Source organism: Pogoniulus pusillus, chromosome 25 (assembly GCF_015220805.1).
Source record: "Pogoniulus pusillus isolate bPogPus1 chromosome 25, bPogPus1.pri, whole genome shotgun sequence".
NCBI lineage: Eukaryota > Metazoa > Chordata > Aves > Piciformes > Lybiidae > Pogoniulus > Pogoniulus pusillus.
The window spans coordinates 5,304,781-5,331,539 of record NC_087288.1 but is presented as its reverse complement, the minus strand read 5'-3'; the positions used below and the strand labels follow the sequence as shown (position 1 = coordinate 5,331,539).

General features: G+C 43.0%; 1 protein-coding gene across 2 annotated transcripts; it reads left to right on the top strand.

The window, feature by feature from the left end:
- The first annotated feature begins 280 nt into the window (after nucleotides 1–280).
- HMGN3 (high mobility group nucleosomal binding domain 3) lies at nucleotides 281–26,759 on the top strand. Of its 2 annotated transcripts, none has more exons than XM_064164254.1 (6): nucleotides 281–562; nucleotides 16,227–16,277; nucleotides 22,633–22,662; nucleotides 23,290–23,337; nucleotides 25,642–25,755; nucleotides 26,266–26,759. In XM_064164254.1, the coding sequence occupies exons 1-6, from the start codon at nucleotides 548–550 to the stop codon at nucleotides 26,302–26,304; spliced, it is 297 nt and encodes a 98-aa protein (XP_064020324.1). In that variant the 5' UTR covers nucleotides 281–547; the 3' UTR covers nucleotides 26,305–26,759. The 2 variants fall into 2 exon arrangements, with proteins under 2 accessions (XP_064020324.1, XP_064020323.1); XM_064164253.1 differs by lacking the exon at nucleotides 281–562 and adding an exon at nucleotides 1,097–1,180.

Genomic DNA, 26,759 nt, shown 5'->3' with positions numbered 1-26,759 from the left:
TCGTCGCACGCAACTTGCCCGATGCGCCCGGACCTCCGGTTCACCTTCCCAAGCCCTAACGCAGCAGCTCGGCGCGGCGGGACGCACTACCTGGCGGGCGGCTGCCAGGCCGCAGGCAAGCTCCCTCGGAGGGCGCTCGGCCCCGGCGCTGCCGCCGCTCCCCGCAGGGCCCCGGGCCGCCGCCGGCCCCGAAGCGCCCCGCGCGCGCGCCCGCCGCGCCCCCCGCGCCCGGCCTCTGACCCGCGCGGGCTGCCCCTGATTAGCCTGTGCCCGCCGGAGAGGGGGGCGCCACGCAACGGGGGAGCCAATCAGCGGCCGGGGCCGCTCCGCTCTGCCCGCCCCGTCGGCGAGGCGGGCGCTGGCGGTGGGGGCTGCCGGGGCGCCGGGGGCGGCGGGCACCGGGCGCGGGCACAGCTGCGGGCACCAGCGACGCCGGTGTCGCTGCTGCTGCTGTCGCCGCCGCCGCTGCCGCTGCTACTGCCGGGCGGATACGCGCGTGCCGAGCTTCTTTCGCCGTTTTACTTTCGCGGCCCGGAGCAGGGACATTATGCCGAAGAGAAAGGTAAGGCACCCGGGCGTGCGGTCGCTCCTGCCTCCGCGTCTCCCTCGGGGCAGAGGTTGGGGGACCGAGCGGTGACCGGTGCGGGCAAATATGCGTTAGAGGCGGGAGCACCCGCTGCTCCCTTGCCACCACTGCGTTCCGGAGCCGGCGGATTGCTCCCGAGCCCCGGTATTTGCTGCCTGTTGCAAGCCCCTTCCACCCCTCCCCGCGCCGCCGCCCCCTGTTTACTTTCCCAGCGCCTCGCGAGGCCGTGTCACCCGCGTCTCCAGGGGCTGAAGTCGCTATCACAACTCCGGTTCTGACATACACCCCCCCACCCCCTTCCTTCTCTTCCTCCGCCACCGGGGAGAAGCGCTGCAGCAGCTGCGGCTTCGTCCCTGGCCCCCAGCGGGAGGAGTTTCCTGCTCGCAAACTCCGGCGGCGGTGCCGCCGCCACCGCGGCGGGAAGGAGAGGGAAACGGCAGGGGAGAGGCAGCCCCCACCCAGGGCGGCTGGATCCCCCGGCGCCGCCGCCACCTCCAGCCGTGCCCGGGTGATGGCTCCGAGGTAGGAGGAGGGAAGAAGCAAGCCATGTTTAAAACAAACTACACCCTTCTCCTCGCCTCCCGCGGCAGACCCGTATGTACCAACTCCGGCGCCCATCCGGGCAGGGCCCCCGTGGGCGGGGGGCGGCCGCCAGGGCGGGGAGGCGCCTCCTGAGGGAGGGAACCGGCGCGGCCCCCGCCGCCCCGCGCTGGGCCGAGGAGGCCATCGTGGGGCTGAGGGGCCACGATCAGACCCTGCCGTAAACCATTTTTCTTATCTCCGTGCGAGCAACATCCTCGGGCAGGAGCCGCCGGAGGTGACCGTTGTGAGACTGCGTTCCCGAAGGAAGAGAAACTTAGGCGGCCCTTGGGCGGCCAGGCTCGGTGTTGTGGTGGTTTGGGTTTTTTAAACATCCTTCTCTTTGCTGCTTGAAGCCGGAGCCGTAGCTGCTCGGGGAGCGCTTGCGGTGGTGGCAGAAGCAGGCGGTCCCCTCCCCTGGCAGGTGCGGGGCGGAGCGGGGGAGGTGCCTGCGCGGCCACCGAGGATGGGTGACCGAGGGAGGCCCTGCTGGATATCCTCGTCGAGAAGTTACTGCCTGCCTTCTACAGCTTTGATGGAGTGTAGTAAGAGACTTGACACTAATGCATGCTGTGGCAAAAAAATGACAGCTGCAGTCCTTTAATTTTAACTAGGCCAACCAAGCAAAGCAATTTGTCTTTGGGGAGACTTCCCAAACGTCACCTCTGGCCTCTTAATACCACCTTGGCAAGGCAGGACAGGGCTCAAGTCTTGGTTTAATAAAGTTACAGGTAGATGATGACTTTCAGGTGGCTCAGCGTGCAGTTCATGTCCTTTCCCTATTCCTTATGGGATGTACTAAAATGGCAGTTATCAAGTATGCTACTGAATTGTTTAATTCGTAGCTAAGAACCTGGTTCCGTGTCTGAAAGTGAATCAACCATGGGGTTGATTGCCTTTATTTGGAAGAATAGGCTCAAAGTTAACGAATGTTGGACAGGTCTTCTTCTTGCTTTTCTGTAATTGCATCCTCACGTAGACCTGGAGTGGTTGTGCTCTTTCAGTGCTCTTGCTTATCATTGGAAAAAAGTTGACAATTACCCCGTGCCTATGCGACTCTGCATAGCTTTTAAAACCGTGGCATGCTTCCTACCCTGTTTCCTTGGCTCTTCTGTGTTCCTACACTATGGATGTTTCAGGCTGCCCTTTCTAAGAAGGAGGCAAAGTCATTCTGGTAGGTGTTGTCTGCTGCAAGATGTTTATGAAGAGAAACAACCTTTGACTAGGAAGTCCATGAGAACATGCCTTCTTCCTAGAAGGTTATAAAAATCAGAGCAGTGGAGATGAATTTTAATTTGATCAACATTGTATTGGTAACCATTTAAAATTACACAGGAAGTATGAGGCCTGGGAATCAATGTTTCCAGGAAAAGTGTGTGGTTAATGACAGCTTTGCTTTTTGAGAAAAGTGGAATTGCCACACTTATTCTGCAGTAGTCAATTTTATTCCAGAGTAACATCCACAAAGTGAGAAGTTAGTGCTGCAGCAGTAGCTGAATAATCACACCAGTCAGCTACCACATGAAGACAAAACTGTCATGTGCAGCTAACAGTCAGTTCTTCTTTTAAAATGTCTAACTTGTAAAAAGGCTGCTAGCACTGAAAGTTTTACAAGGAAATAAACATCAGAAGTCAAAATGAGAAATTCTCACACTTAAAGGGGCCTGAGTAAATAAATAATATTATCAAAAGGACATAAATCCACTTGTACTTACCATTGTGTATCCCTTAGTTATCTAAACTGGCTGATCCTTTTTCCTTGCTTTCCTTTTCAGTTTCTGATTTATTTTGTTTTTCATCTCTGTGTAAGCTGAAGTTGGTTGCTGAGTCCTTGGCTTTCTGTTTCGTATAAATATTACAGACAAAAGGGTGTAGTCTGTCATCCCTTCTCTGAAAGACTGTGGCCTAAGGTATTGAAATGTCATTTTCCACTGCTCAAGGGTCTTGAGGAAAGGGGAAATCTTACTGTGTTGCGGTGGTGTTAAATACTGTGCAAAACCAAAAAGGGGCTGAACTCCAAACTCCTGTCAGATTTCTGCACCCGTTGACTGTTGTAATAACATGTTGTGGTGTGGAGGTGGCCTTTCACAAGAAGAGTGGCATGTCAGTGTGGGATAAACCAGAGCGCTTGTTGTGGTACTGATAGCAACGAATGCCTTGGAATGGATTGGAGTGGTTTGTTTTGTTGTATGTCCTTCTGGAATTACTTCTTGGGTCATGCTGCAAAACTCCTTGACATTGAAACAGCCCCATTGAAGATGTCTCAAAGTTAGCCATAAAAGAAATGAAGAACCCTTTTTCTGTATGTGGTGACAAGAAGAATCCTGGTATGGTCACAATCATCCATGTGCTTAAGCATACATAGGTGAGCTTTAATGTGATTGCTATCAAGATGAATGGTACTTGCCCCTTTAAGCACAGTGTGCACCGTCCCTGTGGGATATTAATAGGTGAAGTGGTGACTTTTTAAAGTATTGGATGGGAACTCTGTCAGTTAGTTGGGAGATGCAGTCCAAAATGACCCAGCTTCTTTAATCTCTCCCTGTCGAACACAATCTGGACATCAGCATGTTGCTTTGGGATTGAATCAGATGTGCAAGTTTTTCAGTCTTTTTTTATTATTATACCTTTGAATATTACAGTAGTTTCTGAGCAAATTAAAAAATACTCTCATCTAATTAGTCATTTCAGTAGGCTGTTTGCTGCTTTTTTGTAGTCAGGAATGTTAGCTTCTGCAGTAGAGTTGATGCTGTGAAAATGTAAAAGAGAACATCTGTGGCAGGTTCCCATTCCATTATGCAAAGTTATTTTCTTTAGTCAGACTATGTTGTATTTGCTGTAGAAAACAAAAACCTTGGAATACTTTGCTTGGAATGCTGCTTCTTTATTGGAGGTTAGAAAATGCCACAGTCCAGGATTGTCTATAATTGTATGTTCATGTGAGAGAGTTGTCATTTGGTTTTCTTTTGGGTTTTGGGGGGGATTTGTTTGTTTGCATTTGGTTTTGTTTTTTGGTGTTTGATTTGGGATTTTTTGGGGTGGTTTTTTTTTTTGGTGAAACCTCTGCCTTAACAGTCATTTTGCCAGACAGCTGTCTAATTAATCTATTTTCTGATGCTTGAAGTTAAGACCCTGGAGGTGTTCAAGAGAAGACTGGATGAGGCACTCGGTGCCATGGTCTAGTTGACTGGATAGGGCTGGGTGATAGGTTGGACTGGATGGTCTTGGAGATCTCTTCCAACCTGGTTGATTCTATGATTCTATGAAATACATGTTCTTACGCCTACTGGCCCAGAGCTGTTAAATTCTGCTTAATGCTTTTTTTCATCTGGACCTAAACTAAATTCTCTTTGTGAAAGTCCGTGTTTGAGTTTGCATTCCTGAAGCATAATGAACATTCAAATAGAAATGTTGCTCCTCACCCACTGATAAGGGACATGGGGCGCAGAAGTAGTCAAGTTTTTTAAATGGCCCCTTCATCTTGGATTCACAAGTTAAGATGTCTCTCCTGTTTCTCTTTTTTTACTTCCCCTGATGAGGACTTGCTGCACTCTTGAGTGATGGATTTGTTGTTGTCACATCTCCAAATTTGTTTCCTTGCTTCTGTGTGAAACTGGGTAACTTGCAATAGTAACTGGTTCTCTAAAATATTGTTGGATCTACTAATACGTGATGAAACACTAATTAGCTAATGGAGCCAAGGGTCCTACAGATGACAGTTGTTTGCTGTGGCTGTGTGATTGATCCTGCTCTTCCTGCTTGGTCTGTAGAATGAGATGTAGATCTTGTGCAAAGAGTAGCCAATGAATTTGTGTTCATAATGCCACAGTATGAAGTACACTGAAGTGCTGTCCACTTCCACTTGGTGTCCCTTTCCATGTTCTGGTATCTCACCGGTGTCAGTTCAACATCCTAACATCAATGTAACAGTATTTTTTCTTCAAAGGTTATCTTCATTTTGAAACTACTTGTCAGGACAGAAGCGGCAGTGATGTGCCGTGACTTGTTTCATCATGGAGTCTGGAAGCTTTTGGTCTGTAGCAAAGCCACTGTTCAGTTTGTCCTAGAACATAACTAACAGGATGCACTCAGTGAGGAGTGGGATGCCAAAATTGCAGAGGTCTCGTATTGTATTTCATATTCTGGAGGCAGTTACAGGTCAGAATGGGAAAGGAAGTCAGTACCAGACCCAGATGCACAGGCAGCTGCCCTCTCCCCATTCACATTCTACCCCACTGCTTTCTCCCAACTTTTTGCTTGAATTCCCCTTGTATTTCATGCTGACTGATTCCTCCTTTATCCCTTTGCTATGTGAAGACTAAGAACAGAAGTTCCACTGCGGAACGATGGTTTCGCTTCCCAGTTTCCCTTTTGGATCAGTACTCAGTCCAAACAGGCTAGGTAACAGCAGAAGACTACGTCCTTTGCATCTGTGACACTTTGACAAGTCACACTTAACATGCTGGCAGAGCCCTCAGATGAGTTTCTACCTTTGACATCCTTTGCAGGGATGGGTAGAACAATTGCTATGTAGAGCTGCACTTAACATTCAACCAAGGCAAACAGAACAGAGATGCCAGAGCATTTTAAAAGATTGCAGGAGTCTTCTAAAACAAGGGGAAAGGATATTTTGTCACTTGGCAATTTTAGAAATTGTACCAATTGTACTAAATTTAGAACTATTGAGGATTTTAAGCCTGGATGTATTAAAAGCAATTGAAAACTGCTTAGCTGGCCTGCTTCAGTTGTCTGTTGACCAGACTGACTGAAAGGATCTACATCTTCCATAGAAATATGAGGCTGAAAAGATCACAGTTTTTTATCTGTGCATGGTTCAATGTTGAGTGGCAGTGAAGATAAAACTGTGCTTGAGTAATGCTGCTATGCCATGTAGCAATAAATTATGCTTATGGGGCAATTAAATACATGCCACAAATATTTGTCCCCGTTTTATGTTAAAGATACACTTTAAAAACTAGCTAAATACATAATCTTCATAACAAGTCACAGCTGAAATGAAAAGTTCGTTGCCCAAGGGTTCATAGATTTTAAAGTGTTTCTGGTTGTTTTATACAAGTCTGTAAAAATCTGACCCATATACATTGTTAACAGTTGCTGATACGTGATTATTCTTCTTGGATCACACTAGAATACAATTACACTTAATGAATGGACAACCACAAAGTCCTTAGATTTTCACTTTATTGTCAATTTAAAACCATTCTTACTGCTCCTTGAGCACATTAAAGCGTGGTACCAGATGAGGGATGCCACCAGTAGTACATCCTGCTTTGCAAATCATCATCTTAGACGTTCAAAAGTGTAGGGGACAGAGTGAGGGTAAGATTAATTTGTTTTCTAGATTTATAGTACTGTGAAGTTTGGGAAAAAAAAGTCCTCTGTGTAAACAGAATGTAGCAGGTATGTTTAAAGCTGCTTTTATTCTGTCTTACTTGAAAAAAACTACAAGTCCTCTGCTGTATTCTACCCAAGCAATAGCTGCCTGTAGGCCTGGTATGTTCCAAGGTGTGGCCTTGTTACTTCAGAGTTGTACAAAGCTGAATTTTTCTTGGCATGATTTTAATGTTGTCTTTTGTGTAGAGTGTTAAGTAAAGCAGATCAAGCAATTTCTCTTGGAAATTAGCACTTTGTAGGATTGTAATGTGATAGAAGGAAGGGTAATGGATGCAAACTAGAACGTAGGAAGTCCCACCTCAACGTGAGGTAAAAATTATTTAAAGGGGAGGGAGCACTGAAACAGGCTTCCCAGAGTGGTTGTGGACTCTCCTTTTCTGGAGACATTCAAGACCTGTCTGGATGCATTCCTGTGTGACCTGCCCTAGGTGGCCCTGCCTTGACATGGGGACTGGAATCCATGATCTTCAAAGGTCTCTTTCAACCCCTACCATTCTATGATTCTAAGGTAAAGTCTGCTATCTATTTTTCCATTCTCGAACTGCATTGAATGATTTATCTCCTGATCCAGTAGTCAAAAAAGTGTTTTCAGGTGCGAGACCTGCATTTCAGGCCACGATCCTCTCAATGTTTGTTTACTTAACAGGTTTGAATGTGCTTTGAAATTGTGTTTTATCCTGGATCATTTTACCAATCCAATTTAGAGATGCTGCGCAGTGACGCGCTGTCTGTTTGGTAGGTAACCTGTTAGAGGGCAGTAGGGCTGGGAATGAGCAATTGGCTGCATGCACGATTAAAATGCTCTTGTAACAATGTTATTGTTGGCAAAACTGGCAGCATGGGACTTCACAGTTTGGCCTGGAGTACAGGAGATGTTCCAAGCTGGTGTGTACAGGCAGAAGTAGCTTCAGATTCTTGTTCCCATCCTTACTCTGGATTAACCTGTGGCATACCATATGTGTTTGAGGTAGTTTCTGGCTACACCTGTCTACTGATCGAGCTTCCCATACCTTGGCACAAAGAGTTGAGGTGGCTTAGTGGCAAGAATGATGAGATGAGTAAGGGCAGAACTTGGCTTAGCAGTCAGGTGTTAGTCAGATGGCATCCTTGGCCAGCTTTTCTTTGATTGTCCCTGACTTAGAGTGCATAAAGGACTATTCTTAAATTCCTTAGAATAATCAGAACAACTCCATGGTCCAGCTGTGTCCTTGGGAGCCATTGAGCTTGGGTTTTGTTGTGTCTTTTTCCCCCTTGTCTTTCAAAGTGACCAATTTTCACTTAATTACTCCTCTCACTTGGAGGTAGAGCTCTTTTCTTCCTGTAGTAAAGAGTGGGTGTACTTGGTAACAGTGAAGCTGCAAATATAAAATGCAGCATTCCTGAAGAAGACTGGAATCTGTCTGCACAAAAAAAATTGCACTTGCTCCCATCAACACCAGCTTTGTTGAGACTGTTAGGTGCTCTTCCCACCTAGCTTTCTTCTTTTTCCTAATGCTGCCTGAGTTATTAGTAGCAGAAAGCTGCTCCATAGTTGGAAATCAAGTGTCTAACAACCTTTTTACCTCTGCAGTGTTTTTGTTTCAAGCAGAATTGAGGAGATATGTCAGTGCTCTATTTGCAGCAGGACAGCATCCTATATCTCTGCTGCATCCGTTCCTCCTTATCACACCTGTACCCTCTTGGAGATACTTTTTTCTTCTCTTGAAACTGCATAAATGCAGGTTGTCTGTGAAGCTCTCCATTCTGGCTGTTGTAGCAGAGGAATTCTCCTGTTAACCTCAGCTGAAATTACTACCACAATGTAAGAGGTAGATGTTTCTGAGAGGTTGTATCAGTTGTGCCATTGATACCTACCTCTTAATGTGTAAACTTGCTATCCTTGTTTTGGAGATGTGAAGTTCTGTGATGGCAGGTTATTGGAAAAACAAAAAAGGTCCTTTTCTAGGTTGTTTTGGTTTTACCACAATTAAGTCCTCTGGAAGGGGAGGAATTATACACCTCAATTATTTAGAGTACTTGTCTTTGGAGATGGCTGTTTTCAAGAAAAGTTGTTATTGAAACTAGTTGTCTACATTTAATCTCTGTCTTTAAGTAGATAAAAGAACTATTTTTTTTTCTTTCATATGTACTTTGTGCTAGTTTTGCTTTACAGATCTGAGGCAAGGTTGGACGTGGCACTTGGTGCCATGGTCTAGCCTTGCGCTCTGTGGTAAAGGGTTGGACTTGATGATCTGTGAGGTCTCTTCCAACCTTGGTGATACTGTGATACTGTAATTCTGTTTACAGGTTTCAGAACCTGGTCTTTAAGGTTTTATAACCTCTGGCTTTGTATGTAGACCTGCACGAGTCAATCATATTTGTCTCACCTGGCATCAGCTTTGAAAGGTCAGAGAAATATAATTAGGGGCTGGGTTTCATCTGTCATATTATTTGAATCTGCCTTTTTACTCCATGGTGGCAATAAAATGGTTAAGCAAACACCGAGACAAAAATGTATTTACTACCTAGCTGAATTCATCTGTTTGGTGTTCAGGGGAAATGGAACAATTTCAGCTGCACTGTGCTCACTGCTCCCATGGCTGATCTGTATTTTTCAAAATGCAGCTGATTACTTCAGTGCCTGAAAGAGGAACTGTCTGTCTAATTTTAAATTACAATGTGGTTCTTCTTAAATCTGAGCCTCCAGAAACTGCTCTTCCTAACTCTGATATAGGTAGAATATGCCCTAGTCAAAAAATTGACTTCAGGGAAGACAAACTCGTAAGGAAAAATAAAACCCAAACCAGCTGTGAGGCTTTTAAAATGTCCCATCAAATATAAATTCATTTTAAGTTGTGTTGTGCTATCTTTGACCGTTGTTCAGTGGGAATAGCAAAACTTTAGTCTGCAGTGAAGGAATTTCCCCTTTTGGAAAAGCATTTATTCTGTCTGAGTTTGGGTATCTAGCGATACTCCAGACCTTACTTGGTTTCGGTTTCTTCTGTTTTGTCTGGAAGAGCATAAAACTCAAAGAAGTTACATGTTAAGAATTAATGAGCATAATAAAAAGCATTTTATTATATTCCTAGTGACTTTATTTGTAACCAGGCTGTTCATGTTCTTATTTTCTTACATAGTGTTTGAAAAGATGCACTGCATTTTCACCACTCTTTCTGTTTGACTGGAATGTCTAAACAAGAACGGTGACTTCGATCAGGAAATGTTTTCCTTACTTATTTTCCCCATAACTGCATGTTAATACCAGGGGATATTAATGGTCTTCTTTATATTTAAACTTTTAACTATCATTTGTCTTTTTAGAATTTTATGATCTTGACATTTTCCTCTTCAGGAATTTGAACATTTTTCTGCTCTTATTAGATGCAAGATGGACAGGTTTAAAGTCTAAAAACGTACTGAATAGCAGTTCATAGTTCTTAACAGAAAAAGATTAAAATATCAAACACTTAACAAAAATATATTTAAATATTTATTCTTTTAAGTGAGGAATGAATGCTGTATATATTCAGAATATCAAAGCAACCAACCAACCCTCTTTTTTTCTTTTTTTTTTCCTGGAAGAAAGCAAGACAAAAATATTTTCAGATAGGTAAGTCCAGCCACTAACTAGGTTTGTTCTGTACTTAATTCACAATTTGGGGAGAACTGTTTGTTAAATTAGTGACATGCATTTATTTTTTTCATTATTCCCTGTCCAAGATCAGGCTCTTGATAGAAAGAAGAAATGAAGGGGTGTAGTAGGAAGAATTAACTGATTTCTGAAAGCATTTATTACTGTGTTGGCAGTGAGAACTGTTACATCTGCTGGAAGTAGAGTGAAGAACTGGCTATGAACAAAAGTTAATGCTAAGATGCTGGAGGAGCTAAACAGTGGGTAGAATGGTGTTGCAGGAGTTGGTTGGTGTCAACATGTAGTCTTTGTTAATCTAAACCAAGAAAATAAAGAGCTTTTTAAGTACCTTTGCGAAGTGACTCAAAATGCAGAGCTCCTCTGAAGATCGGTAATTAGAAGATCTAGCTTGTATGGGGAGAAAAATTCACTGAATTAACTTTGGTCTAACGCTGAGTTCCACTCCAAGGGAAAAGAGAGGAGGAAAAAATTTAGGGGAACCTTGAAAGAGGCTTAGGACTTGCTGTGTCTTGTACTGAGTGTTTGTTGCAAGCTGTTATCATATTTCGGTAGTTGGGAAGATTGTTGGAGGAAGGAGCAAAGGATTACATCATGGAAATTGCAGCTAGGACAGCCATCCGGAGAAGTATCTACAGGCAAATCCCACGCGGTCAGGGAGAATATCTAGATGTGGCTGGACAAAACTGCCTGCGAAGAGCAGAGGAAGTGCTGCAGAGAATAGCTCCAGTGCTGGGAGAGTTAAGGCTTTCTGCCCAGCTTCTTAGCATGGTCAGATGAATTTCACATCTCCCTTTTTGTTTGTATCTCTTCACATAGGTATGAAAGGATGGATTTCTGTCCCATCAGAGCCAAGGTGTTGAGTTTTGGTTTGTAATAGGATCCTTCAGAGAATGAAGGATCTACTTAATTTTATAAGCAGCCTTCTGTGCTGACTGCTTCTTCTCACATGCTCCTAAACTCATTCTTTGTGTTTTATAATAGTACAATACATCCACTTAGGGACAAACAAAATATTAATCCAGAAGCTGGTCACTGCAAGTGGAAATGTGTATGCTTTTGGGTTTCCCAAGCAAACATCAATAACTTCATTACTTTGTGTTACTGTTTTCTCATCCTGCCGTGTTGCAGGGGTTTGATTGGAAAAGTGGAAGCTTTTTGTAGTATAGTTCTGGTGTCTGGAAGCACTGCTTCTTAGATATACTTCACACCTGGTGAAATGCAAGAGTTATATACACAAACAAGCTCATAAGAGAAAAAACCCAGAAAGTTAAAAACAGAAAAAAGAGTTGGTTTTGTATATCTGCATATAAAAAATATATTTTATATGTAAGATATATATATAATACTAATAATGATTATAATAATGATTCTCTTCTCCTAGGCAACCAGCAGCAGAACAAGGGGATACAGTCTGAAGTTGTGCCAGGGGAGGTCTAGGCTGCATGTGAGGAGGAAGTTCTTCCTAGAGAGTGATTGGCATGGAAATGGGCTGCCTAGGAAGGTGGTGGACTTGCTTTCCCTGGAGATGTTCAAGAAAAGACTGGATAGGGCACTTAGTGCCACGATCTAGTTGACTGGATAGGGCTGGGTGCTAGGTTTTACTGGATGATCTTGGAGATCTCTTCCAACCTGGATAATCCTATGATAATAATAATAATAACAATTATTATAATAATAATTATTATTATGTTCTCTATTATCTACTAGTGTTCATTTGCTTTTTCCACTCCACTCAGAATAAATTTCTTGATTGCTCTTAAAAGATGTTGGAGGGGGAGTAGAAAGAACATAAAAAAAGTTCATTGCTGATAGGCATATAGGATCTTACGTGCAACCTTCTGGATGCATCCTGTGGTATAAAAGTTAGCCCTGGCAAGTTTCACAAAGCTTCACAACAGCTTAGCTTAAAATCTTATTGCCAATATGTAGCGTTAATTGAGGTGTGACACAATATGTGGGCATCTGAACCTAAAATTTGCTGCTCATTTAGATGTCAAAGGCGTATTTACTTAGCGAGTCAGCTTCTTTCCTTCTGTGTGCCTCTGTGATTGGGGGGAAAAAAGAATAAATCACTATTTGTGTCTTTTATTTTTTCAATTGTGTCTGTCTTGTTTCTTGTAGACATAGATGCAGTATCAGGCCTAAAGAAGCTGCTTTGTGAGTACAGTATAGACTATGCATGTGAGGGAGTACAGCTGAGGGCATCCTGAGATTGAGGTACTGCCCTTGTCAAGTGATTCAGTGCTTGCCCCAGTCTTTGATTGTGCTGCTCGGAATTTGCAGTGTGGACAGTCCTGCTGCTGACAAGTTTACAACATGAGGCACAGCATCTGGGGAGCACGTTAATGTGACTGGGGTGCCGTGAGAAATACAGTGAGCCAGGACGTTGTGCTGCACGGGAGAATGTGCCAGTGGCTGCTTTGAAACTGGAGGTCCTTCAGGAAGAAAGGTGGGGGAAAAGAGCAGAGGAATGAGAGATGAGGACTTCAGGGTTTTGGGGAAAGGATTCCTGTAGAGGAGTTAGAGATGAGGACTTCAAGTTTTTGCTGTTATATGCGGAAAAGTCCTGTGACTTCCAGATACTAGTGCAGAAAGGCACTGTGTGTGGCATGCCAAATTCTTTGGGAAGCTATTCTTGGCTCAAATCCATTTGTGTACAAATCTCTCTGGTCTTTAGGAAGAGGAAAAAGTACTGCAAAAACCCCTGTGAAGATCCACATCAACTGGGACTCGCTGGAAGCTCTAAGCAAGACTCAAAGGAGGAAATAAGTTTCTGTTCCTCTTGTAACAAATGTTTGTAGCCGTACCTGATGTACCCATTTTTCTGGTGTGTCTGTGAGCTTAAAAAGACCCAGGCTTGTCCTGTGCCACTTTTGGCTCAATCGTTTGTGCAGCTTTGCAGTAAAAGAATGCTGCTGGAGTGAGGAACACTATATAATAATTTGTATATTTATAATATTTATAAATTAGTTTAAGCAGCAGAGTATTTCTCACTGGATCAATTACCTTATTCATTATACAGCCTCCCACACAGCTCTGCCAGGATACTGGGGAGCCAGGGCCCTGGGAGGATGAGCGCAGCCTCCAGACACCTGGGCATGTAAGCCATGGCAGAGAGGAGGGAGCAGGTCTGGAATGGAAATGAGGACGTGTCAGAACCCCTTGCTGCACGTTCACACCTCTTGAGATTATTGCTGTGCCTCTCTCTCCACACAGACAAAGTTACGTGCCCTTCAGAATTGCTGTTGGGCTTTCCAAGTCGAGAAGGAACGCTGGGCTAATTAGGCGACTTAATTGAAGTATGTGGTGTAATGTATGGTAGTAGTATACAGCGGTTGTGGTTGCGTTAAGAGCATTGTCATACAAATTTGCCATCCCTGTGGTTAGCCTCAGGAGTGGTTGTGTAAATCTGTTGTGGAGTAGACACGTTGGGCTCTGAAATGCAGGAGACCTGTGTGTCTTTAGTGCTAAAGAGAGAGGAGTAAATGACTGTGGAGTAAATAACTGCGGTACTGCAGGACCAGAGTTTGCTCCTGGGCGATTGCTGCAAGGCTGTTGGCATCTGACACTGCCATCTTGTGATGATTTAGCCCTGTTTCAAAGCTTTGTGGTTCCTAAAAGTGAAGAGGGTAAACCAGCCAGGGTTGTGGTGTGCCAGTCAGCCTCAGCTAATTTATGCTGAATGTTTTAGGCTGGTTTCTGATGGAAATGAATTGTGCTGTCTGTCAGTCCCCTACCTCTCTAATTCTTGAGAAAAAAAAAAAAGCTGGAATCTGTAAGAACTTCCATATAAGCAGGTGCCCAGGACAGGAAGGATGCTGTTGGAGTTCCCTCCCAGGGAAAGGGTGCAGTGCCAGTTCGTTGAGCTTGAGAACACTTAGAGGAGAAGCACGCCGTGAATTCCTGGACTACAGAAGAGCTACACCCGCAGCTGAATCATGAGCCGAAGGAGGAGACTGTAGGAAACAAGACTTTGCTAGCGTCTGCTTGGGTTTGTTTCCTTCCTGGGTTTCGATGCTGCCCGCAGCACGGCAGGGAGCTGCAGCAGCTCCTGTTAGCCCCAAGTGCAGCGCTGCTTCGGCAGGCAGCGCTGCTTCGGCAGGCAGCCCTGCAGCGGCCCCGCGGGCGGCTGCTGAGGCGGCAGCAGCGTGGGGAGACGCAGGCTCCATTTTGGATGCCAGGCTCTTGCTCTCCTGAGTTGCTCTACGCTGTGCAGTGCTGCTTAACTTCCTGCTGCCTTCCAGCTACTTAGATGATCAGTCCTCGCCTTTTTTTCTTCTGTTTTAGCCAGCTGCTTTTGTGGCACGCTGCCTTTCTGTTGGGAGAGTGCATAGTGACAAAGCCACTTTTTATTCTCCGGTCAGGGGGCTGCAGAGTGTCCTTCTCCCAAATACATTGGAGTCCAGCTCCAGAAGGCACTGGTCAACTGCTGCAGACTAGACAAGTTGTTTTTTTTCCCTCTATTCCAAACCACAGCTGTGTAACTTGGAGACATTCCATGCCAAAATGTGGTGGGGGGAGATTTGGGTTAGGGTTCAGATGGAGAGGCAAATCTTGCTCCTTCACTGATGTAAAAAACAAAGGAACAGCCCCCCCCAAAAAAAACAGCAAACACCAATTTGCCTTTTCTGCTGCCTTTTTGAAACACACTGCTCTGGTAGCTTTCTAACTGCTGCTTCTCCCTGGTTTTCCACGAATTGCTTGCTCCTAGGTGGAAACACAGTCATTTGCAAAACGTCTCCAAATTGCATCTTGAGTTGTAAATGAAAGACAGAAGCTTATTATTTTTTTTATATCTAGTTTTCAGTTGTTGTTTTTCTTTAGTTTCCTGCCCTACTCACTCCTGAGGTTTAAGGTTTCTGTAGTACTTCTGGAAGATCAACATTGGGCTCCTCAATCCAAGAGAGATGTTGAGGTGCTGGAATGTGTCCAGAGAAGGGCAACAAAGCTGGTGAGGGGCCTGGAACACAAACCCTATGAGGAGAGGCTGAGGGAGCTGGGGGTGTTTAACCTGGAGAAGAAGAGGCTCAGGGCAGACCTCATTGCTGTCTACAACTACCTGAAGGGAGGCTGTAGCCAGGTGGGGTTGGTCTCTTCTCCCAGGCAACCAGCAACAGAACAAGGGGACTCAGTCTCAAGTTGTGCCAGGGGAGGTCTAGGCTGGATGTTAGGAGGAAGTTCTTCACAGAGAGAGTGATTGGCATTGGAATGGGCTGCCCAGGGAGGTGGTGGAGTCACCGTCCCTGGAGGTGTTCAAGAAAAGTCTGGCTGAGGCACTTAGTGCCATGGTCTAGTTGACTGGATGGATAGGGTTAGGGGATAGGTTGGACTGCATGACCTTGGAGGTCTCTTCCAACCTTGTTGATTCTATGAGTAGAATGGTTGGATCAATGCTCTGTTCATGTGAAGGAATCCTGTTTCTCTTTAGCTTTTCTGTCAACGTCTTGGTTATCTTACTGAGATTTGCTATTCTGATGGGGGAGATGAAATGAGGGAAAGATACTGTGGAAGCTTCAAGCTGAGTGAGCCTGAGGCACAAAAGGAATAAATGAGGTAAAGAAACAACTCATTTCAGTAACGCTGTGTTTTTTTTGGTTCCTCTCATGAGCTAGTTGAGTTCATGCTTGGAAAGAAATGTGTTAAGTTTCTTGGAGGTTTCATAAGCCTCATTAGAGCAAACCCCAGATTTCCAGTTCATAGTGCTGTGCCTATCAGCTGCTTATTAGGTGGAGCTCCCACTGGAGCCTGTGGATGCTTCAGATAATCGCCACTGGGGGATACTGTGTGATATGGTATCTGTGTACCTCGTGATGGTCAGTCCTTGTGTTCTTGCTTGGACAATCTAGAATGGCTTTGGTACAGCACTGCTTGTAAATACCAATAAATCTGCCAGGCTTTCTTTCAGTTGTTGTAGTGTACAGAAGGAGGAATCTTTGCCATCACCTTTGTTTTGCTTTTGTGTGGCTGCTTTTTAAGTCTGTAATAAAAAACACTGACTTAATATTTTCTTTTCAGTCTCCAGAGGGTGCTGAAGGCAAGGATGCAGCAAAAGTAACTAAACAAGAGGCAAGTGTTTTATCTTATTTTTATTTATAATGGCATGCAATTATTTAACTGGAGATCTGCAGTCTTGCATATCGAAGACTCCACATCGCTCTGGCTCTTAAAGTGAGGTGTTTTCTGTGGCAATAATGACAGTAAACCACATTCTAAACGATTCCTAGCTGAAGCAACTCATGGGAGGGTGTCTTGAACTAAGGTACCAAGCTCTAAACTGGAATAGCTGACACATCTCTGTGTTTTCTTTGTGTGATTTTGTTTTAAGGGCACAATAACTTCTATCAGTGGAGGCAAGGAGAGAGTTAGCGATACTTGACCTCTGCAGTAAAGTTGGCAAGTTAGTTTGTCACAGCCCTTGATGTGAATTGAAGAAAACAGATAGAGGATTGTGAGGTTTCATTTTCATAAGTTACTGCCTTTTATGGCAGACAGGGATAAATCAAGGTCTTTAATGGCCTTTCTTCTAAATCTTTGAGCATATCTGGACAGCAGAAATAGTCTAAGGAAGTTTTATGCTGAATTGAGAAGTCGGTTGTGGCTCAGTTTGGCAGAAAAAGGTGGCACAGTGGAAATGTCAAAATATTTCAAACAGTAGTAAATATTTACAATAAAATCCTGAAAAGAAGAAAAAACAACCAAACAACAAAACAACAAAACCCACAAACCAACCAACCAACCAACCAAAAAACCCAGGGTAAAAGGAGGCCCGAGAAGACTAAGTCTTAATACCTTAATATATTCCTATAGAATTTCCTGGAAGACAAATTATTTTCTTTTAGATAAAGTACAAAAACAGTGACTAAATGGTAGTAAAAATACAATCTCCTTTCCTCTGAGTGTTTTTCCCTGTCCTAGTTCAAATATTGTTTCTTTAAGAGCCAGAAAAGTGAACTCTCTGTTCCCTAAAAGTTTGAGACCTGGTTGCTAGATTAAAGAGGGGGAAAACAAAAAGCTTACAGAAGCACACAAGTTGTCTGGAGAGAGCTGCTGACTCTGAAATATGAGACCTCTTAGAGGAGTTTTTGCTCAAGGTGAGCAATAGTGGCAGTGATGCTGCAGAAAAAAATCCAAAACATGCGAAAAAAAATCCCAGCGAACAAACAAACCCAAACCCACAGATGGAGATAGCCTGAGAAGATAGACCTGTAGCTCTTTTTGAATGAGGAGAAGAGTTGTAGGCTTAGAAACTGCGAGAGCTCTTGCAACACACAACTTGGAATAGCATGGGAGACATGAGTCTAAACCAAAAGGGACTTAACAACATCTGATGGGGGACTGTCAAGTTCTTCAGTGCATATAGGGTGAAGTCAGAACTCCCTTTTGGGATGGACAGCAGGGATTAGCCCAGAAGCCTGAAAAGTTTGCAGTCTTGAGAATTAAAACCCATGTCTGTGAAAACAGGCAGTCAGGCCAAAATACAAAAGCTGGAAATCTAAATCTGACCTAGTGTGAGGTTTCTCTGCTAATGGCAGAGGGTTAAAACTAGATGATTCTTGAAGTCAGGTCTCTTCCAGCCCTGACAATTGTGTGTGATTCTGTGAAATCTGGACTATCTGGCATTAAATGAAGATACAGATATGATGGGCAACTGAGAAACTTGTTGGGACGCTGTGATACCAAGGCACAAATCATTACAGGGTTGAGAGCTAAGTTGCTTTTCTGGTAGAATGCCTTTCTGTGTCTGTAGTGTTTCTCTAGATAATTGTATGAGTAAGTACAGCAGAATCCTTTATGGATTGCAAAGCCATCTGTAAATGGGAAGTCTCTAGTCTGGAAATTGTGCCAGGTATCAACTGACTGCAGGAGTAAAAGTGGCAGTGGGATGTTTAGGGGGATCGGAGTGGCTCTGAGAGCAGCAACAGTGTTGGTAGAGATTTCAGTTACTCTTCAGAGATTTGGTAAAAGGCATGGGATGGCATTACAAAGAAAAAAAAATCACTACCATAAATGCTTTCTTCCTGGAGGAGCAAAGCAAAGGAGCATTAAAAAGATAATCAACTCTTTATTTGATCCTCGGTAGTATGTAGGAACTAGTTAAAGAGATATGTGTCAGAGAAACATTCTTTTATTGTGACCATAATATATTTAGGTTCATGATCCTTGACGGAATGTAAGTGCAAATAAACTCTGCAGTGGTAAGATTTGATATCAAGAAAAGGAATTCTGTTAAAAACGAGAGCAGTTAGGAAGTTCAGTGGTTTCAGATGGCAGAGAGGCTTTGTGGTGTGATATGCCATCCTGGGAGCCTGCAGAAATGCATATTATTCTTTAAAAGTCTCCCCTCTCCCCACCAAAACAACCACAAAACAAGAAGATCCCACCAAAACTAACACCACAAAACCCAAACCACAGAATGGCTTAGTAGCACAATCAAGATAACGCATTCTTTTTGAGAGGTGTTCTTTGTACTGATGGCAAATACAAAGAAAGGAGCAAACCTTCCAGCGTGGCAAATGTGCAGCTGAAAAGCAGTAATGAAACTCCTGCTATGGAGAGTTCTTAGGGAGGTTCTCATAGTGGAGCCTATTCTCATGGGTATAGAGTCTGGAGGACATTCTCTAACTGAGTGTGAGTGGAGAGCTAGGCAGAACTATACAGTATGCACCAGCAACTGCTCAGTATGTAATCTGCTGCTTGCATTGGCCTCAATACCGGAGTAACAGAGGATGATGAAATACTCCCAGGACTTCAGATAAGGAGTTCTGGAAAATAAAGCCTGTGAGTCCAGCTTGCAAAGGTAATTAAGAAAAAAAATAAAGTGTATGTGGACAAATGTGTGGTGGGAGACACAAGATGGGTTTTGCAGAGAGAAGTCATGCTTCAGGCAGTTGAGTTATTTATGGGGGCCAACACATATAAGAATAATGGCATGGCAGTTAATATAACTATATTAATACAACTTGTACTTAAAGAACACTTTTTGATAAGGCTCTTCATGCAGATTCTTAAAGAAAGTCAGCTAGCACAGATTAAAGGGAAGCTCTTCCTAAGAACTGCTAGCAGGTTAAGAGTACAAGAAGAGAAGAGGGAAGAAACAGTTAATTTTCATAATATAGGAGAATGATTAGTAGAGTAGTGGAAGGATTGGTGCCTGGGCTTGTGCTGCTGAATATTCATTAGTGATCATGGGGAAGCAGTGCTAGAGAAATAAGTTTGGTGAAGTTTACCAAAAAGTAACCAAGGTAGTCAGGAATGAGAGGGACTGAGAGCTGCCTGTTGTGTCACTGGTAACTAGGTGATAGAATAGCAATGGAAATTTAATAGGGAGAAATTCTTCATGGGGAGGGAGAGGGAAATCAGCTGCTAATTGTGAAATCACAGTGAATGCTTACTAGAAAATGTCAATTAGAAAGCTAACCAGACAAGAGGAAAAAAAATACTCAGGGGCAAAGTGTAAAACATCAGTCTGTCACAAGGTGAATTTGTTGTGCTCCCAGGTGTGGGACTACTAAATGAAGTTCACAGAATTGTCAGAATTGGAAGGGACCTCAAAGATTATCTAGTTCCAAACTGCCTGCCATGGACAGGGACAACTCACACTAGATCAGATTGCCCAGAGATGTATCCAGCCTGGCCTTATCCAGGGATGGGGCTCAACCACCTCCCTGAGCAGCTTGTTCTCCTGGCTCTTCCTTAAAAAGGCTGTGGTCAAAAGGAAAAGGATACCAAGTATAGTGGGACAGAGAGAGGACACAGAGCAGCTTAAAAACAAAGCCAAAAACCTAACTGAAAGAATAAAGAAACAAGAAAAACACCACACCAAGAGAGCAAACAAAAACCCCAAGCAAACAAATCAGATTCTTTAGGGTACTCACTTTTTTCTTCTTTTTTTTTTCCTATAACAGAGATGATAATCAGTAACACACTGAGAGGCAGTCAATGAATTATTGCATCTGTAACCCCAAAATGAGGAATCTAGTGAAAATAAAGAGGCAAGAAGTTTAAAGGGAAGGCAACAGAGGGGGAAAGTTTTGCTTTTTCTTTTCCACACAATACCTAATCCTATTCTGGACCCTGTTGCCTTTGGGTGTTGTGGAAGCTGGAAGTGTAAATGGGTTCTCTAGGTTATGAGACAAATTTATGGAAGAAATGACCCTTAGGGACTATTAAACACATGGTGTGGATATAATATCCAGGTTGGAAAGTTCACAGCTTTAGATTGCCAGAAGCTGAAGTGGTAGGAAATTGCAAAGTGTTGTTGCATGTCTGCTCTGTTTCATAGACTCCATAGATGTTTGCTGGTGGCCAGCAGCACACTGTTGGGTGAGCTGCTAGTTTCTGGGTTAGAACAGCTATTTGGAGGAGAAAAAGGTTTCAAAAGCACATTGAAATGTGGCCTTTGCTGGTTTGACTGCAGTTTCCCCCCTTAGAATCACAAAATACTCACAGACTGAATGAGAATGAAAATGACTTAGCTGTCAGGCATTTTTAGAGGACTGAGGGTTTGTGCTGTCTTATTTCCAGGCTTCTGTGAAACCAGTCCAGTTGGGGAGCACAAGAGTTGTAATTTATCTAGACCAACATACTATCCTTTTAAAAGCAGACACTGGCAGAATGTTCAAGGGCCCAAATGCTGAGGAACAGAAATAATCAGTTACAGAATTACAGAACTGTCAGAGTTGGGAGGGACCATAAGGATCATCTACTTGTAACCCCCCTGCCATGGGCAGGGATGTCTCACACTAAATCAGGTTGCCCAGAGCCACATCCAGCCTGGCCTTAAAAACTCCCAGGGATGGGGCTTCCATCACTTCCCTGGGCAACTTGTTCCAGTGTCTCACCACCCTGATGGTGAAGAACTTCTTCTTAATGTCTAATCTGAATTTCTCCTCCTCTATTTTGCATCCATTCCCCCCAGCCCTATCACTACTATCCATTCACCCTAGTCTTATCACTACCTAACACCCTAAAAAGTCCCTCCCCAGCTTTCTTGTAGGCCCCTTTCAGATACTGAAAGTTCCTTAGAACTGAATGACCCCAACTCGCTCAGCCTGTCCTCGTAGGAGAGGAGCTCCAGTTGTCTGATCATCCTCATGGCCCTTCCCTGGAGCTGTACCAGCATTTTAAACACATTTGTAAAAGGGGATACCTTGACTTTGGAGTTGATTACCTGAGCAAGTGAAATGTATTTAACCTGTTGTAATCTAGTGCTAGGCTACTTAAGCAGTTGCCATGCTAAATTTCTGAGAAGAGAGTAGTTTTTTAATGATGCTTAACACCTATTTTCAGTTATCAAATATTTTTTTTTGACAAGACTTGTATTATGCTGGCCACAAATCTGAAGTATTTGCTTTCCACTAAGAGTACTTAAATTGCCTCAGTGAGCACAAGTTACTGCATCCTTCAGTTATTAACAGCAGCTTTTTCCTGTGGCAAGATATGTGGAGCCATGTTTTTGTCAGCTCAACATAAATCTCAGTATGTAATAAAGAAGATATTGTTAATTCACTGCTTAAGCTGTGCTACATTGGATAGTGGTTGCAGTTGAGTTGTCCCTTTATTTTGGCTCCAGGTGCCACTCTAGTTTCATGCCATGGACCAAATTTTAACTCTGATAACCACTCTGGGTAATTGGATCTGGTTCATCCAGTTTAATAAATACAGAAGATATTAGGAGCAAAGGAGTGAGCTTGCAACTATTTCTGAGACTCAGCTGATCTTCAGCACTAAATTTATGACAAAGAACAGTGTGAAATGTAATAAGGAAGGTGTGTTGAAGTGATAGGAGGAAAGAAGAATACCTAAGTTTCCTTTTGAGAACTACATTTAAATAGAAGAAATATCTTGTAGAACCCTCTTCTGCAGATGTGTACCTGCACTCTCAGATTGAGTGTGTGAGGAGCTGAGTAAGTGAAAGGATTTGGTTTCATGTTTTGAAGTGTTAGTATTCTGGTTTGCTTTAGGGAAAGATGTTAACTTGATTCTGCTGTTAATCAGATGTTAATTTTACCTGCCACTACAACCAGCATCTGCTAGGTGATGGAAGCATCATCCGAAGGATTTATGAGCAAGGTTCAGTGTCCTGTGCACAGCTTGCTGTGTTTGTGACCCCTTTCTTAGAGCAGCAAGGGGCTCAGAAATATTGCTAAACTAGAGGGGAAGGGAGAATATATTTAATCAGAGAGAGATCTTTCAACAATTCTTATTACTAATTTTCACATCACTTTGTCACTTAAAAAATTTGATTATCCAAGTTCAGGAAGATGTGAATTGTTTTCAGCAATAGAAGTGTCTTTTGATAAGGGCATATTTTATGCTGCCATTATGAAATGGCATCTATTATATTTCTTTGGATACTGTTTGTTGTGAGCCTATAAACACTTTTTCTCCTCTTTTCCCCCTCTTCCCTTTTTTTCTGTAGCCTACAAGACGATCAGCAAGACTGTCAGCTGTAAGTATGTTTAACACCTCTTGGTGTTAACTGTGATTTCTTAGACCAAGCAGGTTTGTTCTGTTTTGCTTGTTTCAATATTTATTCTTTCTGAGGGATATTTAAGAATTCCAGAGCTAAAGTTCTCTGTTTTCTTGGTTTCAGGTTGTTCTGACAAAAGATGCATTTCCCCACCTCAGTGCAACACTCTCTTGTTCCGTGCAGTATTGACTTTGTATCGTTTTGCAGGTTGATGTTAGTTGTGGGAATGCAACTACCTGTCTGGGGAGGAGAAAGAGTTGTCCTTCAAGGACTTCATTTGGTGCCTCTACTAGTACTTGGGTTTAGTTCCTCTTCTCTGTTAGACACTTTGTTTTCCTTTTAATAGTTACTGTCCATTGTTTTCCTCTTAGAATGACCCCCAAGTTGCTTTGACTGCTAGATGAGCCTAGTGGAAATGGGTGTGTAGAGTGTTGAGGTGTATCTGTGCATTAAGCTGTTCCAGTCTTCCTCTAGGTGCACACCAATGAGCAGGAAGTGAGGGAAGATGTGGGGTGTGTGTAGGGGGAGCTGGGGTGTGGAGGTGAGGATGCCTGCTGGTGCCACCACGTCTAACACATTGTGCAATGTGTTACAAATGTTTTATAGAAACCTGCTCCGCCAAAACCTGAACCCAAACCAAGGAAAACCACAAAGGTAAATAATCTTCTTTTTAGCTGCCAACTATTGTAGCCAATAGGAGCCAAGTCTACTCCTCTGCATTGCAAACAGTTTGATTCAGAGCATTTTTGTGAGGCATCGCTCCCCTGCCCTCCCTGCAGCAGCTTCCTGCCCCTCCTCTTCTCCTTCCCCCACCCACCCCAACAGAAAAAGAAAAAAAAAAGACAGATGAGATCATTCTTTTCTTTTTTGGACCACCCCTTGGTGGCCTCCTTACTGGCCCAAACAAAATGTCTTGCCTGTTTGATATGCAGACCGTGTTAGTTGGTAGTCAATTCCTAGTTGTGAGAAGAATCTTTACCTTTCCTACACCTTTGCTGCAGCGTACAGGTTTGGTTGAGTAAGCTCTACCTGAGACTTACAGGTTCTGTAGCAGGATTTGAGATGACTTTGTGCCATCCTGTTTCCTTGTCTAGAGAGGCAGTACTTCATCCCTTAGTGAGAAAGCCTTATCTGTTCTAAAAGCCTGGCTGTTGCTTAGAATGCACAATTATAATTAAAGGTGAAATTAAATATATTTAAATTGAATGGTTTGGGTTTTCTAGGCCAGTTACAGCCAAATTAAAATCTTATTAGTGTCTGAAATACCTTTTCAGGATTTCTGCATATAAATCATGTACTTCAGAAACTGTAGATTTATTTGTGCCCAAGGGGAATGTTAAATAAGAGCAATTGCTTTATCAGAAGGGGAAAAAAAAAACCATGCTGAAAAGTCTGTCTAGCACTCCTCTTGCTTACATTTTTCCAGGTCCTTTTATTGCTATCTCTGCTGGGCAAGTATCAGGATACAGAGACTGTATGTGAAAGGAGAACTCTGTGACTTTGAAAACTTTATAATTTATCAAATGAAATTGCCAATGAAGCCTTGCTGAGTCCATCCTGCTCCCCTCCTAAAATTGTAGCTTCTGTAGCCTCATGTACATGCTGTGAAATGAGCTTGGTTAGTCAGCCTAAGCCGCATGAGGGACATTTGAAGCTCATTTCTGATGACTCAGAACCTTTTGGATGTTATTCTGAGTAACTTTTTTAATATGGCAATTTAACCCATTTTAAGGAGTATATTAATCTTGGCCTCCTAAATAAAAATACCAAGCAAGTGTGTACTTAGAACCTGGTAGTAGACAAACAAAAATTGCATGGATTTAAGATCCCTTTTTAGGTCTAAAAGCTTGCAAATTATGGATTTACTGAGTCAGGTCCTTAGCATGTTTTTTCATAGGTGAAGCTAGGACTACATTCCCACCACCAGTAAGCTTCTTGGTTAAGCACCACATCTGCTGCGTAGTACTGAAGCTGAAGGGTGAAAGGGATGATTTGGGCTGCCCTGGAACCAGGATCACTGTCACTCCCTCCTCACTGCCCCTTATCCCTGGGGAAAGGTAGTTAATGGAGGGAGACTGAGCCTGTTCACAGCTGCTGTTGCCATTTTACATGGAAAAATTGGAGCAGATCATCAGAGGGAAAGTCTGCACAGTCTTTATCTAAACTACTTTAACCACTAAACTATTCAATTAAGTACTGTTTAAGTGTATGTCTTACTGCACTTGAAAATCCTTAACCTATATCCCTACCTGCCTTAGGTGACAAATACAAATATATGCACAGAGCAAGGATCTAAAATAAACCCCAAGTTTACTTCAATAAATGAATTGTTTAAGAGTAGATCTTCAAAGCAAACTGTAGTTGTTGGAGTAGTTCCTTTTGATAAGTTCTCTGCTCTGTGCTGCTGCAGATGGGATTTTATCAGTTTACCTCTCTAATGCACTGGTTGGTTCGTTGAGACGGAATGAACATCGCAGATGTTACCAAACTTAACAAAAGGACAGCCAACAAGAAAATGCTTAATTTTTTCAGTGTAATTTAATGTTTCATGTTAATGGAAAGTGTGGGCCTGTTACACGGTGTGGTGTTTGGGCTCAGCTGAATAAGCTTTCCATAGACTGTAATTGGATTTATTCTTACAGACATCTTGTATCTACCTCTGCATAATACAGCCCAGCTCGGCCAGAGTAGTTTGAGGGAAGGTTTTATATCCCTGTAAATCAGCAGAAACAATAAAGTAGCAGACATTAGTGTTTTCTAGACATTCTGGATCTCTACCTTTTGAGAACACACACTTTTTTTTTCCCAGGTAGTCTTTAGCTGTTTTTTCTGTTTCAGCCCAGCACATGCAGCTTGCCAGGAAATGCTTTTTTAGTTCACATGAAGGTTTTTTGACAACCATGTAGGGTACTGGCTACTGACACAATGTCTATGCCCATGTTTTTAATCTTTTGTTAGAAGGAACCTGGGACAAAGGCCAACAAAGGTGCTAAAGGGAAGAAGGATGAAAAGAAAGAAGCTGCAAAGGAAGGTACTACACCATCTGAAAATGGTGAAAATAAAGCTGAAGAGGTACTTTGCACACAATACCTCCTGCTGATTGAATCAGTGTGGTTTTCTTCTTAATTATTCAGCCTTTCAGACATTGATAGCATGTTCATAATGTTTCTTTTTATTGCCCATAATGTTATTGCAGATCTGCATCTCTCGCCCAACTGTTAATGTTTCAACATCCAGAGGTGCCCTGCCCAGCACACTGTCAGTAAAGGGGGCAGATTGAAACAGTGAAAGTTAAGGGTACGGTAGAGCATTCAGCATGTGTGCAGTGAATAGAAACAGGTAGTAGTGTGGTGCTTTTCAGTGTGAACGATGGAAGCTGTCAGGTAAGGCTTGCATTGCTTTTGAAAAGCTGGGACCAATCATTTCAGACCAGCGTGTGGATGGACCTGTTTTGTTTGTGTAAGTGCCACAGGGACCTAGGTGTGACACGGAGCCTTTGCAAACAAGAAGCTGAAGAACCTGAGGGTCGTTTGGGTGTGCCCTGGCAATTTAGTAATTAATTTCTTTCTCTCTTCTCTGCAGGCTCAGAAAACTGAATCTGTAGGTGACAAGAATGAATGAAATATCATGAAAAATTTTGGGTTGATTTTATGTACCTCTTGGACAACTTTTAAAAGATATTTTTATCAAGTATTTTGTAAATGCTAATTTTTTTAGGACTATGATAGTTGACATATTAAACTGTATATGAACATTTCCCCTCTCATAACAGTGCTTTTAGAAATTCCCATTGTTGCCAAGTAATATATAAATATCAACTTAATATTGCAAGGTATGTGTAAAATTGGATCAGCATTCCATACACTTGCTTCAAGAGATTGTCTTGTGCCTATGGTGGTGTTTTTACTGTGTGTATTTGAATTTTTCATGCAGTTTTTTCTAGAGCAATAATCAGTGGTGCTTTTGTACTTAGGGTTTATGTGGTTTTAATGAAACATGGATAGATGTGGCCACCTGCTGACTATTTTGGGTTCTTTTAATGGATTAAAATAAAAGGTCTCCTTGCCTGCAAAAAA